The sequence below is a fragment of the Lithobates pipiens genome, unplaced genomic scaffold, assembly GCF_037356315.1.
Source record: "Lithobates pipiens isolate NorthernLeopardFrog02 unplaced genomic scaffold, aLitPip1_a1.2 Scaffold_18, whole genome shotgun sequence".
Taxonomy (NCBI): domain Eukaryota; kingdom Metazoa; phylum Chordata; class Amphibia; order Anura; family Ranidae; genus Lithobates; species Lithobates pipiens.
In genome coordinates this window covers 141213758-141229867 of record NW_027507758.1, presented here as the reverse complement: position 1 = coordinate 141229867, position 16110 = coordinate 141213758, and the positions used below count along the sequence as shown (strand labels likewise).

The window sequence follows — 16110 nt, the reverse complement described above, 5'->3', positions numbered from 1 at the left end:
TTGAAAACTTTTACAAGCATGCATTGGGACAGAAACTCGCTGAAACAATGGTATTTTCTGTCCCACCCACCAAACAAAAAGCTGTTTACTTATTTCGTTGGTTATAGTGAGAAGACCAAACTTGCATAAGTATTTATCGCATGGAAATAACCCTTAACTAGAAAACCCCATTGTGCGTAAGTAAAAAGACTGTTTGGATAGTATACAACCATGCAAATATATATGGCAAGGTTTGGGCTATTCTTTGGAGTACCTGTGACCAACAGCCATTAAACCTGAATGACCAGAACAAATATCCCATTGTCTCAAAAAGTGAGAGATCAATAAGCCAAGTAGTCAGTGTTGTCCTAGCTTCTCAGGAGACAATGACTAAGATACAAAGTGGAGATCTACCCCAAAAGGGCAAATAAGACACCTCCATTAGAAAAGTAAACAATGGGACTGTATCCTGAATGTTCAATGTTCATTTGAAGACACTACGAGGAAACATTAAAAATTGTGTATATTTTTACATCATGAATATACGTATATTAGAAGCAGGGATATGATATCTTACTATAGTACAAATGTCTCAAAAAATGGTGTAAGAGAAAGATTCAAATCAGACATATTTCAAAAACACTTCAAGTGATTAAAACTGTATGTGATATTTGTGGGTCAACAAGGAGGAGATATTGTGGTTTGGTACCTAGTGATCTGGGGAAATTGTCATGGAGAGATTATATGTGAAAATGTGATCATAAGTAGAAGTGTTTTAGCAACAAATTAGTATTATGAAAAAACATATAATCATGATTATAACTGTATAAGAATTTAACCTATGTTTAGATAAACAAATATTGATTGGATACCCAAATTATACATGTATCCATATAGATAATAATTGTATGTGATATTGTTTGATATATATCTAACCTGGGTCCTTTCTAAATGGACTAAAGATTAACAGATATACATATATATCACCATTTTATGCAAGTGATTATTGAAAATTATGTTAAAGCGTATTTTATATTAGGCCATAATTCTTGAACACTCGAGATCTATTCGTTAGAACATATATAAACAACGAACGTATATTACAGAAATAAAAAAATATTAACTTAAAGAAATAAAACACCAAACCCATGAGAGACACCTGGTGGTTGAAGGTGCTATTACCTTAAAATCACGAGACTCCCGGGAAAGCTAACCATTACATGTTGCCGGTCAATGAGGAGGGAACACATACCCTCTGGGCAGAACTTAGTATAATTTTATGACCTTTTTGTTTAACCACTTAAGGACCAGGCCTCTTTTTCGGACTTGGTGTTTCCATGTTTAAAACAGTTTTTTTTGCTAGAAAATTACTTAGAACCCCCAAACATTTTATATTGGTTTTTTTCTAACACCCTAGAGAATAAAATGGCGGTCATTGAAATACTTTTTTTCACACCGTATTTGCGCAGCGGTCTTAGAAGCGCACTTTTTTTGGAAAAAATTCACTTTTTTGAATAGAAAAATAAGACAACAGTAAAATTAGCCCAATTTTTTTTTATACTGTGAAAGATAATGGTATGCCGAGTAAATTGATACCCAACATGTCACGCTTCAAAATTGCGCCCGCTCGTGGAATGGCGTCAAACTTTTAGCCTCAAAAATCTCCATAAGCGACATTTAAAAAATTCTACAGGTTGCATTTTTTGCGTTACAGAGGAGGTCTAGGGCTAGAATTATTGCTCTCGCTCTACCGATCGCGGCGATACCTCACATATGTGGTTTGACCACCGTTTTCATATGTGGGCGCTAGTCACGTATGTGCTCGCTTCTGTGCGCAAGCTCGTCGTAACGGGGTGTTTTTAATTTTTTTTTTTTTTTCTTATTTAATTTTAATTTATTTTATTTATTTTTACACTTTAAAAAAAAAAAAAAAAAAAATGGATCACTTTTATTCCTATTACAAGGAATGTAAACATTCCTTGTAATAGAAAAAAGCATGACAGGTCCTCTTAAATATGAGATCTGGGGTCAAAAGGTCCTCAGATGTCATATTTGGGCTAAAATGCTAAAAAAAAAAAAAAAAAGAAAATCTGACATTTAAAAAAAAATATATACCTTTAAGAGGTATGGGCGGAAGTGACGTTTTGACGTCGCTTCCGCCCTCCTATGGTATAGAGACGAGTGGGGGCCATCTTAGCCTCACTTGTCTCTATGCCCAGCCGACAGAAGGACCCGATCGCCTCCGCCGCTACCGACGGCTCCGGTAAGCGGCGGAAGGTGCGGGAGGGCGGCGGGAGGGGGGGGTGTCACCTCTCCCGCCGCCGATAGCGGTGATCTCGCGGCGAATCCGCCGCGGAGACCACCGTTATCGTACAGCCGACCGCCGCCTGAAGAGATGGACACCTCGGTTGTGGCAGCAGCTGCTGCCGTTACCGAGATATCCCTCTTCAAAAAATGGACGTACATAGTCGTGCGGCGGTCGGCAAGTGGTTAAGAGGATATTTAAGAAACTAAAAAGATAGGGAAGACAGAGAAGGAAAAGAAGCTCGGAGGAGAGCTGGGGGGAGAGAGTCAGGGGGAAGCTTAGGGACCCCCCTGAGAAGGGACACTGGAAGACATGCATGAATACACATTTTTACATTCATGAAGATCCCTGCTCCTTGGAACTCGGTGGTCACACAAAGTAATTCCTCTGTAAGAGAATCCATGTTGAAGCCACGGCAGCCATCTTAAAATTCCTGGTAACCAACAATCCACACTAGTAGCCATATTGGAAATGGGTAAATATATGTTTATCATCTATTCTATGTTCTCTTAAATATTGATTTTTTGAATGTTCTATTATTGAAAATATTTCTCCCGAATCAATAACCGCCTTTTAGATTTTTTCTAAATTTAATTTTTCATTGAATTTCTTTTTGCATAGATGCCAACTTTATTGACAAACAAATGTCTAAATTTATTTCACATTGTTAACCACTTACTTACCTGCAGTATAGTAACGGTTGGGCGTGTGAAATATAGACATTCTGTTTAATTGTCAATTATTAAAAGGTTATTGATTCTGCCGAGAAGTGATAATGGTGATAATTGTGTCCAAGGTACTACTACGCCCAGTTTGAGGGTGTTTCCAGTAATTGTCAAAATGATCAAGTAATGCAATCTGTATTTTAATATTTCATGTAAATATTTGTTTTCTGTCAACCAATAAATGTAGCTATTTTGTATGATCACTTGTCTCCGTGAATAAGTTTCACATATATAGACTGTGTCATATAGACTGATTCTGTATCTTAAAAATATCTTCGTTAAAAATTACTTAGTAAATATTGTGCGGGAAAATTGTCCTTAAAAAGCACAACACCCCCCATCCTCAGACAACCACAAGCCAGAGGCCCTTGTCCCCATCACCATGAAGCTGCCCCCCCCCCCCAATATGTTGAGGGCATGTGGCCTGGTATCACCCCCCCCCTCCCCCCATGCTCAGATAAGGGTCTTGTGAGGATTTTTTTGGGGGGTGGGGCCCATGCCATTGAGGGTTCCCCTCAAAATGTTTACTAGTCCTGAAAGGCGTAATGTCGATGGGAGGGACCCCCACAACATTTATTTTCATTGCCGGCAATTCTTTTTACATTCAGCTGTCAGCAGGAACACCACTGGCAGCTAATGACTCATCGGTTGTTAAGGAACTGGCGGCCGGCCACTCCTTAACCAGCTATTTACACCGTTCGTCAAGGACGCTGGCAGTAAATTATCGAAGGCTTTCACTATTAAAATACGGCATGACTTCACAAAAGAGCGCATACATTATTTTAGTAGCGGTTTTTTAATGAATAGCAAAAAAAATGTTTTGGAAGACACTGTATGGTTTCTTAGCACTATATCCACAATATTCCATTCAATAAATTTCACAAACTGTTGCAATTTCTTCCTTTGCACTTGTGCTCCAATATACATAAACTGTGCAATTTTTGTCACCACCATTCAAAGCACCCTCACCTTCTGCATATGCCTTAAATGATGGGCTGCAGATGGGTACTCAAGTACTCTGATGGGCAATCTGTGACTGCGCTTTACTACTGTAATCGGTAACTAGCTGTTAGCAATCTCCTCCTCACACAGGACCGCCATGTGAAGAGGAGAACCTGGTAAACAGCTAGTTACAGAGGTTTGTTGACATTTGTGACTGGACACAGCCGGTCACGTGGTAAAGAGGCAATTCCATTGGCTCTTACCCTGATCGGGGATGGGCTGTGTCAGAGTTTCACACCTCATCCACGATCGCTATGCTGTGTGCCCCAGCATGTACAAAGACAGTGCATGTAACCAGTTGTGAATGGACACAGCCGGGAGACAACAAGCTTCGAGAGCCAAGAAACATTGACATTTACCGTATCTATCGGCGTATAACACGTACCTTTTTCCCCCTATAATCAGGGGGAAATTGGAGGGGCGGGGGGGTGTTATACACCGATCCCCCGCTGTTTCTATCCCCTTCTGCCGCTCTCTGCGGCTTCTGGGTATTTTCGGCAGCTTTCCGAAAACGGACGAAAATAGCCGAAAATACCCCAAGGCCGTCGAGAACTACCAAGCCCCGTCGAGATACACAGGACATCCGCTCTGTATCTCGGTGGTGCCATTTTTAAACGGCAAATACACCAACGAGGCTGCAATAGAAGGCTGCAAATGACACTGTTATTTGAGGCACAGTATGCCCATCCCAGCCTTGGCTCCATATGACACGCTGTGGTTGATTTTCTAAAAGAATAGTACATTTTCACTTTGTAAAAGTGAATTTTCACTTAGCTATGAATGAGGTGAAACTAAATAAAAATGTACCTTGCAAAGAATACAAATAAATGTGAAAAAAAAGTTTGGAAGCAGGATTTTTGCTCACAGATTTGATTGAAGTCAGTACAACTTCACCTCATTCACTAAGCTGAGAGAAAATTCACTGGGCCACAGAGAATTTTCACTTACAGTGCCTTGAGTAAGTATTCATACCCCTTGACATTTTCCACACTTTGTCACGTTACAACCAAAAACTTAAAATGTATTTTATGTGATAAACCAACACAAAGTGGCACATAATGCTGAAGTGGAAGGAAAATTATAAAATGGTTTAACACTTTTTACAAATATGTGAAAAGCATGCATTTGTAGTCACAAAAAATGTTCTTCTGTAGTGTTGCTCAACACTGTACCCCCAATGTTGTAAGAAAAGCCTATTGTGTGGCCTCCTATAAACAATTTCAAACTCAAATATTAGTTCTCCGTCAAACTTATATTTCCCCAAAAGCTGCAAATTTGACCTAGGAAGTAAATGTGATTTTTAATGAAGTGGTTAAAAAAATAAAAATTAAAAAAAGACCCCTTGAGGGGGTTTGCAGTCTTTGTAATGGCATCCAAACGCCAATAACATGTAAATGTCAATAACAAAAGCACAAAACAGAATTTCTTGATTTTTAAACCTACTGCAATTGAAGTATTTCACCACGTTATGGAAGTTGTAAATATGTTTGTGTCAACAATATTCTTTGTGACCAACTAACAGAAAACATCCTTTGTTTGGTTCTATTGACCCTTTCCTTTAGCACTTATTGTACTCCCAATATCAAGAAGCTCTTTATACAAGAGCAGAGAAAATAAAATGAGAATAAAAACAGAACTGGTACCCACAATGTCTAATGTGATTCTTTAATTGATTTTCCAAGAGAATAAGCCTGGATTCACACTTGAGCGGATTTATGCGGTTTTGGAAAAATTATTTTTATTTTTTCACGTTTTTCAGGCTTGAACATTTTGTTTTAGCCAATGAAAAGATAGCTACTAGGATAAGACCACAACATTTCGCAAAAAAATAAATAAAGTATATTCATGCATTTTCAGGTGCTCCCTTTGAAGTCTATTGGGACCAAAAGCATGCGAATATGTCCCAAAACAAGCTTGTACTTTTTCTAAAATGCTGAGAGATAGCTCGTTGCTCAGATGGGAATGAGCACAATAGAATAATATGGGATATCAGGTATGAACATAGGAACCGCTTATGGAAACGTGCTTCAAACTGCGCAGTGTAAATTGAGGCTAAATATTATAGCAGATTGGTCCTTATGGGAAACAACTTTGCTTCATTTCTTCTTTAGTTCTGTAGAACAAAAACTTTTCTTGACTATGGATCACTAGTGAATTGATCATTTTATTAGTTACCAAAATGAGACTTTATAGTGGAAAATATTAAATTGTGTAAAAAAATAAAATAAAAGAAACTCCGATAGCTCGGTCAGTGAGCTGGGAGAATGCAATGAGTGCGCTCCCAGCACACAGCCTCCTGCCGCTGTGTGCGGTGGCTGGGTTTTCTAGCCCAACTTAGGGTCAGCGGTTTGAATCCCAACCATAGTACTACCTGCCTGGAGTTTGCATGTTCTCCCTGTGCCTGCGTGGGTTAATCTACTTTCCTTCCACACTTCAAAAAGATGCTGGTAGGTTAAATGGCTCTGGTCTAAATTAGCGCGTGTGTGTGTGTGTGTGTGTGTGTGTGTGTGTGTGTGTGTGTGTGTGTGTGTGTGTGTGTGTGTAAAGAGTTAGGGCCGGTTCACACTGCGAGCCGCGGCGAGGCGTCTCCGACTTCCTCGCCGCGACTTGCAGGGGGGGTCAGCGGCGACTTGCAGAGGACTTCTGCATAGAAGTCAATGCAAGTCGCCCCCGAAGTCGCCCCGAAGTAGTACAGGAACCTTTTTTCTGAGTCGGAGCGACTCGAGTCGCTCCTCTCAGAACGGTTCCATTGTACTCAATGGGGACAACTTGCGGGAGCGAGGCGAGGCGAGCCGTGTCGCCTCGCCTCGCGCCGCAGTGTGAACCGGCCCTTAGGGACCATAGTTTGTAAGTTCCTTGAGGGCAGGCACCGATGTAAATATATAATAATGTGTGTGTAAATTGACTGTGCTATATAAATACTTGTAAAAATTAAATAAATAATTTAAAAAAAAAAAAAACGTTCTTGCCATCACATTTCAGCATTACACAGCTGGTGCACATTTAACCACTTGCCTACAGGGCACGAATGGAGAAACCCCCTAGACGTGGGACTTTATAGGTACTACCATTTCAACATAGAAAAATATAAAATGTATTATACAATCAAAGAAAAAAGTACATAATTACAATAACAAAGAAAAAAACACATAGATGGTCAAGGATGCATAATAATATACAGACAATCATGGATTAGTATAATGGAATGACCCAAACCCATTCCATTCATTCCATTATACCAATCCATGATTGTCTGTATATTATTATGCATCCTTGACCATCTATGTGTTTTTTTCTTTGTTATTGTAATTATGTACTTTTTTCTTTGTATAATACATTTTATATTTTTCTATCAATGTTGACATGGTAATACCTATAAAGTCCCACGTCTAGGGGGTTTCTCCATTCTTATATTTTTGGGGATGTGGTACACCTATACAGCAGATTTATTCAGATAGCGCTTTCTCATAAATGCCTACAGGGCACTTACCCCCCCCCCCCCTTCCTGCCCAGGCCATTTTTCAGTGCTGTTGCACTTTGAATGACAATTACGCGATCATGCTACACTGTACCCAAATTAAATTTTTATCCATTTTCTTCACACAGAGCTTTATTTTGGTGGTATTTAATCACTGCTGTTTTTTTTTTTTACTTGGTTTCCATCAGTAAATTTTGTAAATAAGTAATATGCCGCACTTATGGAAACTGAAGGGTGGCATTGATGAGCGACACTGATGGGCATTGATGGACAGCACTGATAGGTGGGACTGAAAGCCAGCACTGACTGGCATCACTAATGGGCACCGATTACAGTAGTACCACAAATCAGTGCCCTGATTACATGTGAAGATGTCTCCTGTGAGGAGATGTCGCTGTTCGACTCTCCTTGCCAGGCACTCTTGTCAGTGTGAGGCGAGGAGTGCTCATCACTGGCATCTCCGTGTTTACATGTGACCGGCTGTGATTGGACACTGCCAATCACATGGTTAAAGGGCTGCAGACACGGGTCTTTACAGAGATCGGGGTAGCGCCGTGTCCTAGCAACACGATGAGGCTGCGCGAAAGTGCCCATTCTGGGATGCCATCATCAGATGCCATCCCAGAACGAGAGCCGCACCGCTCCACCATTTGACGGTGGGCAGGCAGCAAGCAGTTAAAGACAAAATATAGCCAAAGCTTTTTTGGCCATACTGCTCCTCTAGGTCACAGGATAGCCCTTTTTTGTGCGCTCCTATAACCCAGAATAAGCCAATAGCAACCTAAAGCCCGCTGTTGGCTGACATCACAAAGCTGGTCAAGGCTCTGGCCTGTGTCAGCTGTTTTAGCTTCTCATTGTGGCACCGAGAGCCTGAGCCAGCCAATCCCACTCTTCCAAAGCCCAGCACTCTAGTGAGCATTGGAAGGGCAGAGCAAAGAGCCGGTGACTGACAGACACCAATCCCTGCTCAGAGCGGACCGATAAAAAAGTGATCAGGCTTAGAGCTAGCAGTGAACAGTTGCAGCAGCACACTGATGCTGCAGCATGGAGAGGAGTAAGTTTGTTTGTTTTTTAAAACCCATCCTTCTCCTTTAAAAGGATGTGCACACACATAGTACACTACCATACCAAAATTATTACTACATTATAGTCGCCTTGCATCACAAGATCATGTGGCATCACTTCTGGTTTCAATGGAAACCAAAAAAGTAGGTGGTGAGAAGCTCTGTTTATACAGGAACACGTTTTATTTACGAGACTGTCATTTTGGTAATCCAATATTTACAGAGGAACTGCAGTCTGCTCACGTAATTTGCAATAATAAAAAAAAAAGTCTTTGCCATTTTTGAAGCTTCCCTCCAACCACTTTGCATAAATACATATACACACACACACACACACACACACACGCACACACACACACACACACAGCACTTGCCAAAATATGCTGCAGAAAATGGTACCTCCACTAAGTCCGGCTGCAACCATTTTAACTGTGGGAGAGTGAGAGGGGCATTATGTCATAAGCCTAGGCTAATGACCAGACAAGAAAGGAAGTTGGCTGTATAAAAAAGGTATTTACTGGCAGAAAAAAAAAAAAAAAAAGAAGTTTTACTATCCAAAGTAAAAAACAAGAGCAGAAGATTTAAATATGGTAGATGGAAAGTTGAAAAACAAAAAAACTAAATTATGACTGAAGGTCCACTTTAAAAAACACCAGTTCACACTGCTGCGTGGTGGGAGATTGCGGATTCGAGCCACAAATCACGTGATGTCCATGTGATGCGAATTCAGTCAAAGATAGTATGGCTGAATTTGGACCAAACTCGCACAGGTCCTTTTTTGGTCCGCAGCAGAATCAGATCACATGGGTGTGAACATCGCACTGCGATATGTAAACTGATTTGGGGGTGTCATTAACTTAAAGCAGGAGTCCGCCGGGACTCCGCGTTTTTATTTATTTTTTTTTTTTTTAAGTCAGCATCTACAAATACTGCAGCTGCTGACTTTTAAAATAGTGACACTTACCTGTCCAGCGCGCCCACGATGTCGGCACCCAAAGCCGATCTCTAGATCGACACTCGAGTGCTGCCGCCGCCATCTTGGGTATGGGAATCAGGAAATGGAGCCTTTCGGCTTCATTTCCCGGTTCCCTACTGCGCATGCGCGAGCCGCGCTGCGCAATGAGGACGGTCCCCGCTGCCTCTGGGAGCTGTGTGATTCCCAGCAGGCAGCGGGGCACTTGCGGAAGGGGGCGGGCACTTGCGGAAAGGGGCGTAATGTACGGCCCTTTCCGCAGAGAGCTAGCCCGGAAGTGGGTGCAGTTACCTGGATTATCCAGGTAACTGCACCCCCCTCCCCCCTGAAAGGTGCCAATTGTGGCGCCGGAGGGGGGGAGGAATCCGATGAGCGGAAGGTCCATTTTAGGGTGGACCTCCGCTTTAACTGACACTCCCAGCAATTTGCATAGGGCAGAGTGAACTGCCGGGAGACATGCGATGCAGGAACCCGCAGTAGATTTGCAGGGTTCCCACATTGCAGCAGTGTGAACCGGCCCTTACAGATATTAAGCTATGGCCATTCTTTGTGTTCTGGTTTTGGAGGAACTACAGCTGCTTTACATAATGAAAGATGCTTGGTTAATAAGCTCTCAGGAGGACCAGAGAAGACAGACAAGTCCTGGCTTTAAAAAGGGGAATCTCCGTGCGCAATTTAGACCGTTAATTTGAGCATTTTCCTTAAGGCTGGTGGCCAATTTATACAATGGTGAAGCACTTTGGGATTCTAAATCGGATGATCTATGGTGGCAATGATCGTAGCATTTACACGGCTTCTAGGTTTGCGGTCTTATGAACTGATTGCACTGGGATTGTGGATTTATTTACATATCTAAAAGAGGTTCATGTTTATGTTGGACTGACAGCACCGAGATTGTAGACTCACCTTTTATATAAAGTTGTAATTTTGAGTTATGCAGTTTTATTGACTTTAAATCGGTTTAGTATTATTTAAGTTCCTTTTGAGCATTGAATTGATGATGAGAAGGATGATGTAAGGGTAGTGCTACACATCTTTACAGGCATTCATATTACTTTGTTACTTCATAAATGGCATCAGGTAGTTCGGTCACTTCCTTAATGCTCAGCGGAGTGTAGCAGATGCTGTGATTATTATCTAAGCTGGTCATCCAATATTATCCTGTGTCAGTCTAAACTTACATCTGTATCTAGAAGAGGGCAGCAGCAGCAGATGCCAGTTGGTATCTTTCTGGCAGCTTTGCCCTCTACAGCCCAGGCTGTCAGCCTCCTCAAGTACCTATGAAAATAGCAACTTTCCTAAATTCGCTTAGTACAGCCGTGGTCAAAAGTTTTGAGAATGACACAAATATTAAATGTTCACAAAGTCTGCTGCTGTGTTAGATCTTTTTTTGTCAGATGTTACTATGGTATACTGAAGTAAAATTGCAAGCATTTCATAAATGTCAAAGGCTTTTATTAACAATTACATTACATTTATGCAAAGTCAAAATCTGCAGTGTTGACCCTCCTTTTTCAAGGCCTCTGCAATTCGCCTTGGTATGGCGTCAATCAACTTCTCGGCCACATCCTGACTGATAGAAGCCCATTCTTACATAATAAATGCTTGGGGTATGTCAGAATTTCGCCTTGGTATGGCGTCAATCAACTTCTCGGCCACATCCTGACTGATAGAAGCCCATTCTTACATAATAAATGCTTGGGGTATGTCAGAATTTCTGCGGGGGGATTGAGGGCTGCAGAGTTTCTGGCCATGGACCCAGAATTTTGATGTTTTGTTCGCCAAGCCACTTCGTTATCACTTTTGCCTTGTGGGAAGGTGCTCCATTGTGCTGGAAAAGGCATTGTTTCTCACCATATGGTCCTTGGATGGTTGGGAGAAGTTGCTCTTGGAGGACGTTTTTGTACCATTCTTTATTCATGGCTGTGTTCTTAGGCAAATTTGTGAGTGAGCCCACTCCCTTGGCTGAGAAGCAACCCCACACATGAATGGTCTCAGGATGCCTTACTGTTGGCATGACACAGGACTGATGGCAACGCTCACCTTTTCTTCTCTGGACAAGGATTTTTCCAAATGCCCCAAGAAATTGGAAAGGGGATTCATTCGAGAAAACTACTTTACCCCAGTCCTCAGCAGTCCAATCTGTGTACCTTTTGCAGAATATCAGTCTGTCCCGGATGTTTTTCCTGGAGAGGAGAGGCTTCATTGCTGCCCTTCTAGACACCAGGCCATCCTCCAAAAGTCTTCTTACTGTGCGTGCAGATGCCATTCCTGAGCAAGCTCTGCACTGGTGGTGCCCCGATCGCAGATGAATCAACTGTGGGAGATGGTCCTGGAGCTTGCTGGAGTTTATTGGGCACACTGAAGCCTCCTTCACAAATGCAGTGGAAATTATTTTTTATGGGATCAAGTTAATTTTCACGGCATAGAAACTTTGCAATTAATTGCAATTTATCTGATCACTCTTCATAACATTTCGGGAGTATATGCAAAATTGCCATCATGACAACTAAGGCAGCAGACTTTGTGAAAATATAATATTTGTGTCATTCTCAAAACTTTTGGCCATGGCTGTACACAACCACAAGAACATAAATGGCAGTGAGAGATCATTCCAGCTTTGATCACTGCATTATGACATGAAATTAGAGGGTTAGCACACTCTGTTCCTGGAGGAGGAGGTGCTCTGGGTGGCACTAGAAGGTGGGGACAACAGAGTGAGAAAGGAACAAGCTAACAACTTATGATGTCAGATACCAAAGCAGCTGGAGCTTAGAAGATGAGAGTTTGCCACAGGCTTGATTCCCCGCCCCTTCACAATAGTACATCCCATCGCAGTGTATTAGCATGCATCCCATTAGGCATCCACGTTTAGGACTGGCTGCGAGCACCCATGGCATTTTCTTTAATTTACTACACCACAAAGCATGGTGAGTAATAGTATACAGTGGCGTGCTGCAGGCTAATATATTTGTGTTTTGAGATGCCATTCTTGAATGACTTGATATAATCCCATGACGTGTTCCTGAGAAGAGCCTGGGGTAAAGGATGCTGGAGCAACATTCAGCAGGTTTACTGGTATTAGAACAAACAAGAACAGATGTCACCAGCACGCCATTGATCCTTTGCATATCTTCTAAGCATTTATTAGAGCATTCACATCACTAATAGTGTCAGTGCAATCTTTCAAGGCTGAGCTGGAATCTGTCATCATCCCTGGCAAAGTATTCCTGCCCAACCTCAAAAAGTTGCACTGTCGCGGTTTGTGATGTGATTGCACCAATAAAGAGGATCTATGACGTGCTGGTGATATCTGTTCTTGGCTAGTCTAAAGGAATCACATTACAATGCATCACACTGCATATTGCATGTTAACCTGTTGGAGTAACACCCTGCAAAGTGTTATTGTGAAGCATAGATGTTGCATTGGCTCTAAGGTAAACCTTCCTAGAAAGAAACATGGAGGCTGTTGTTGCGGACTGCCTTCTGAAAATACTAGTTGCCTGGCTGCTATACTGACACCCTGACATCAGTCCTTTCTGACCAGCAACAAAAACGCAGTCAGAAACTTCAGAGGAAGGTATTGAAGCCAAAGGGTCAAATGACAGCCAAGAGACTACCAATTGCAGAAAGGAGCCAAGGAACAGTGCCCTGTCGCTGGCATCAGGCAGAAAAATAGAGCCCCATCATTAGTATAAGGGTGGTAGCAGGGCCCCACATTTCAAATGAAGGGAGACAATTTAGGGAGCACTGTTGTAACCCTGCACAAAAAAAAAAAAAAAGGGGAAGAAGGAAAAGTTTCACCTTTATCCACACTTCAATAACAAATCAGAGAATCTATATCCTTATTCTAGAGAATTTATACGTCAATACATGGAATCTGGAAATCCATTGAAAGCCAAGAAACAGATATTTGTTTACAGACAATCCACAGACACATCAGAGGCCTCCCCAGACCCCAGAGTGAGCTCCCCCCACGGGGGCCAGGTACGGATGCCTCCTGGGGAGTTCGGGGGGGGGCAGTCGGGGGCCAGGTGCGCACGCCCCACGGGGAGTCGGGGGCCAGGTGCGCACGCCCCACGGGGAGTCGGGGGCCAGGTGCGCACGCCCCACGGGGAGTCGGGGGCCAGGTGCGCACGCCCCACGGGGAGTCGGGGGCCAGGTGCGCACGCCCCACGGGGAGTCGGGGGCCAGGTGCGCACGCCCCACGGGGAGTCGGGGGCCAGGTGCGCACGCCCCACGGGGAGTCGGGGGCCAGGTGCGCACGCCCCACGGGGAGTCGGGGGCCAGGTGCGCACGCCCCACGGGGAGTCGGGGGCCAGGTGCGCACGCCCCACGGGGAGTCGGGGGCCAGGTGCGCACGCCCCACGGGGAGTCGGGGGCCAGGTGCGCACGCCCCACGGGGAGTCGGGGGCCAGGTGCGCACGCCTCACGGGGAGTCGGGGGCCAGGTGCGCACGCCTCACGGGGAGTCGGGGGCCAGGTACGCACGCCTCACGGGGAGTCGGGGGCCAGGTACGCACGCCTCACGGGGAGTCGGGGGCCAGGTACGCACGCCTCACGGGGAGTCGGGGGCCAGGTACGCACGCCTCACGGGGAGTCGGGGGCCAGGTACGCACGCCTCACGGGGAGTCGGGGGCCAAGTACGCACGCCTCACGGGGAGTCGGGGGCCAGGTACGCACGCCTCACGGGGAGTCGGGGGCCAGGTACGCACGCCTCACGGGGAGTCGGGGGCCAGGTACGCACGCCTCACGGGGAGTCGGGGGCCAGGTACGCACGCCTCACGGGGAGTCGGGGGCCAGGTACGCACGCCTCACGGGGAGTCGGGGGCCAGGTACGCACGCCTCACGGGGAGTCGGGGGCCAGGTACGCACGCCTCACGGGGAGTCGGGGGCCAGGTACGCACGCCTCACGGGGAGTCGGGGGCCAGGTACGCACGCCTCACGGGGAGTCGGGGGCCAGGTACGCACGCCTCACGGGGAGTCGGGGGCCAGGTACGCACGCCTCACGGGGAGTCGGGGGCCAGGTACGCACGCCTCACGGGGAGTCGGGGGCCAGGTACGCACGCCTCACGGGGAGTCGGGGGCCAGGTACGCACGCCTCACGGGGAGTCGGGGGCCAGGTACGCACGCCTCACGGGGAGTCGGGGGCCAGGTACGTACGCCTCACGGGGAGTCGGGGGGCCAGGTACGTACGCCTCACGGGGAGTCGGGGGGCCAGGTACGTACACCCCACGGGGAGTCGGGGGCCAGGTACGTACACCCCACGGGGAGTCGGGGGCCAGGTACGTACACCTCACGGGGAGTCGGGGGCCAGGTACGTACACCCCACGGGGAGTCTGGGCCAGGTATGTACACCTCATGGGGAGTCTGGGCCAGGTATGTACACCTCATGGGGAGTCTGGGCCAAGGTCAGACAAGACACTAGACAATGCTTCCTTCCTCCACTGACAGGACGACCATTGTGCAATCCTCACACGTCAGACGTGGCTGTAGGAAGTGTCCCCCCCCACCCCTCTCTCTCCCCTCCTCCTCTCCGGCACACACAGGGTTACACACAGTACAGGACCCCATTCCTCCTCATTACCTTTCTGCTGCTCACAGAGCTCCCCGAATACATGTAATAGGCGATTCCCAGGAGCCACAGGAAGGCGAAACACAATAAGATCCGAGATTTCCTCCTCATTGCTCTTCTATAGCACCGGGCAGGGAATAGTGATAGAAGAGAGATCCCTGCGCTGCCTGACGAGAGTCCTCCCCCCTCCTCCGCCTCCGCCTCCTCCTCCGTGCAGCGTCAATCAATCCCACCCTCTACCTCTGGCTCTCCTTTTGGCACTCACTCGTTGGACTCCAACAAGGCCAACGAACAGGAAACAGCGAGCATCATCAGGTCAGAGGGCAAAGGTTAAGCTCTGCCTGGTCAGCCAATAGGAGATCACGAAGGGGGTTGCCGGTAGAGAAGGGTGGGATTCCCGTCGTTTCCATGGTTACTATACGCCGTTTCTGCTGAGCTTCCGCTGAGGTCCGCCGTCTTGTGGCTGCGGGACAGGGAAGCCAGGCGGACGAGTTCCCCTGAGTTTCCTTACTTCTCCTACATCTGCTTGTATTGTGTCAGTAAATAAAAGTGTCCAATTGTATACCATAGAATAACACATAGATTATCTGGAGTGTGATCAGTGTGGGGGATCTGGTGTGTAATCTAGAGGTATGAACAGAGTGGAGGGATCTGGAGGTGTGATCAGAGTGAGGGATCTGGAGGTGTGATCAGAGTGGCAGGATCTGGTGTGGGATCTGGAGGTGTGATTAGAGTGGAGGGATCTGGGGGTGTGATCAGAGTGGAGGGATCTGGGGGTGTGATCTGAGTGGAGGGATCTGGAGGTGTGATCAGAGTGGAGGGATCTGGGGGTGTGATCTGAGTGGAGGGATCTGGAGGTGTGATCTGAGTGGAGGGATCTGGTGTGTAATCTAGAGGTATGAACAGAGTGGAGGGATCTGGAGGTGTGATCAGAGTGGAGGGATCTGGAGGTGTGATCAGAGTGGAGGGATCTGGTGTGGGATCTGGAGGTGTGATTAGAGTGGAGGGAT

General features: G+C 45.7%; 1 protein-coding gene across 2 annotated transcripts in view; it reads right to left on the bottom strand.

Moving 5' to 3' along the window:
- Positions 1-15399, bottom strand: part of GALNT2 (polypeptide N-acetylgalactosaminyltransferase 2) — a 192033-nt gene extending 176634 nt beyond the window's left edge. The window contains exon 1 of one of the 2 annotated variants that reach the window (XM_077486200.1): positions 15113-15399. In XM_077486200.1, coding sequence (XP_077342326.1) covers positions 15113-15211 — 99 coding nt within the window. In that variant the 5' untranslated portion in view covers positions 15212-15399. The remainder of the gene's footprint in view (positions 1-15112) is intronic. The other variant, XM_077486201.1, reaches the window with a different exon arrangement.
- Positions 15400-16110: the final 711 nt, after the last annotated feature.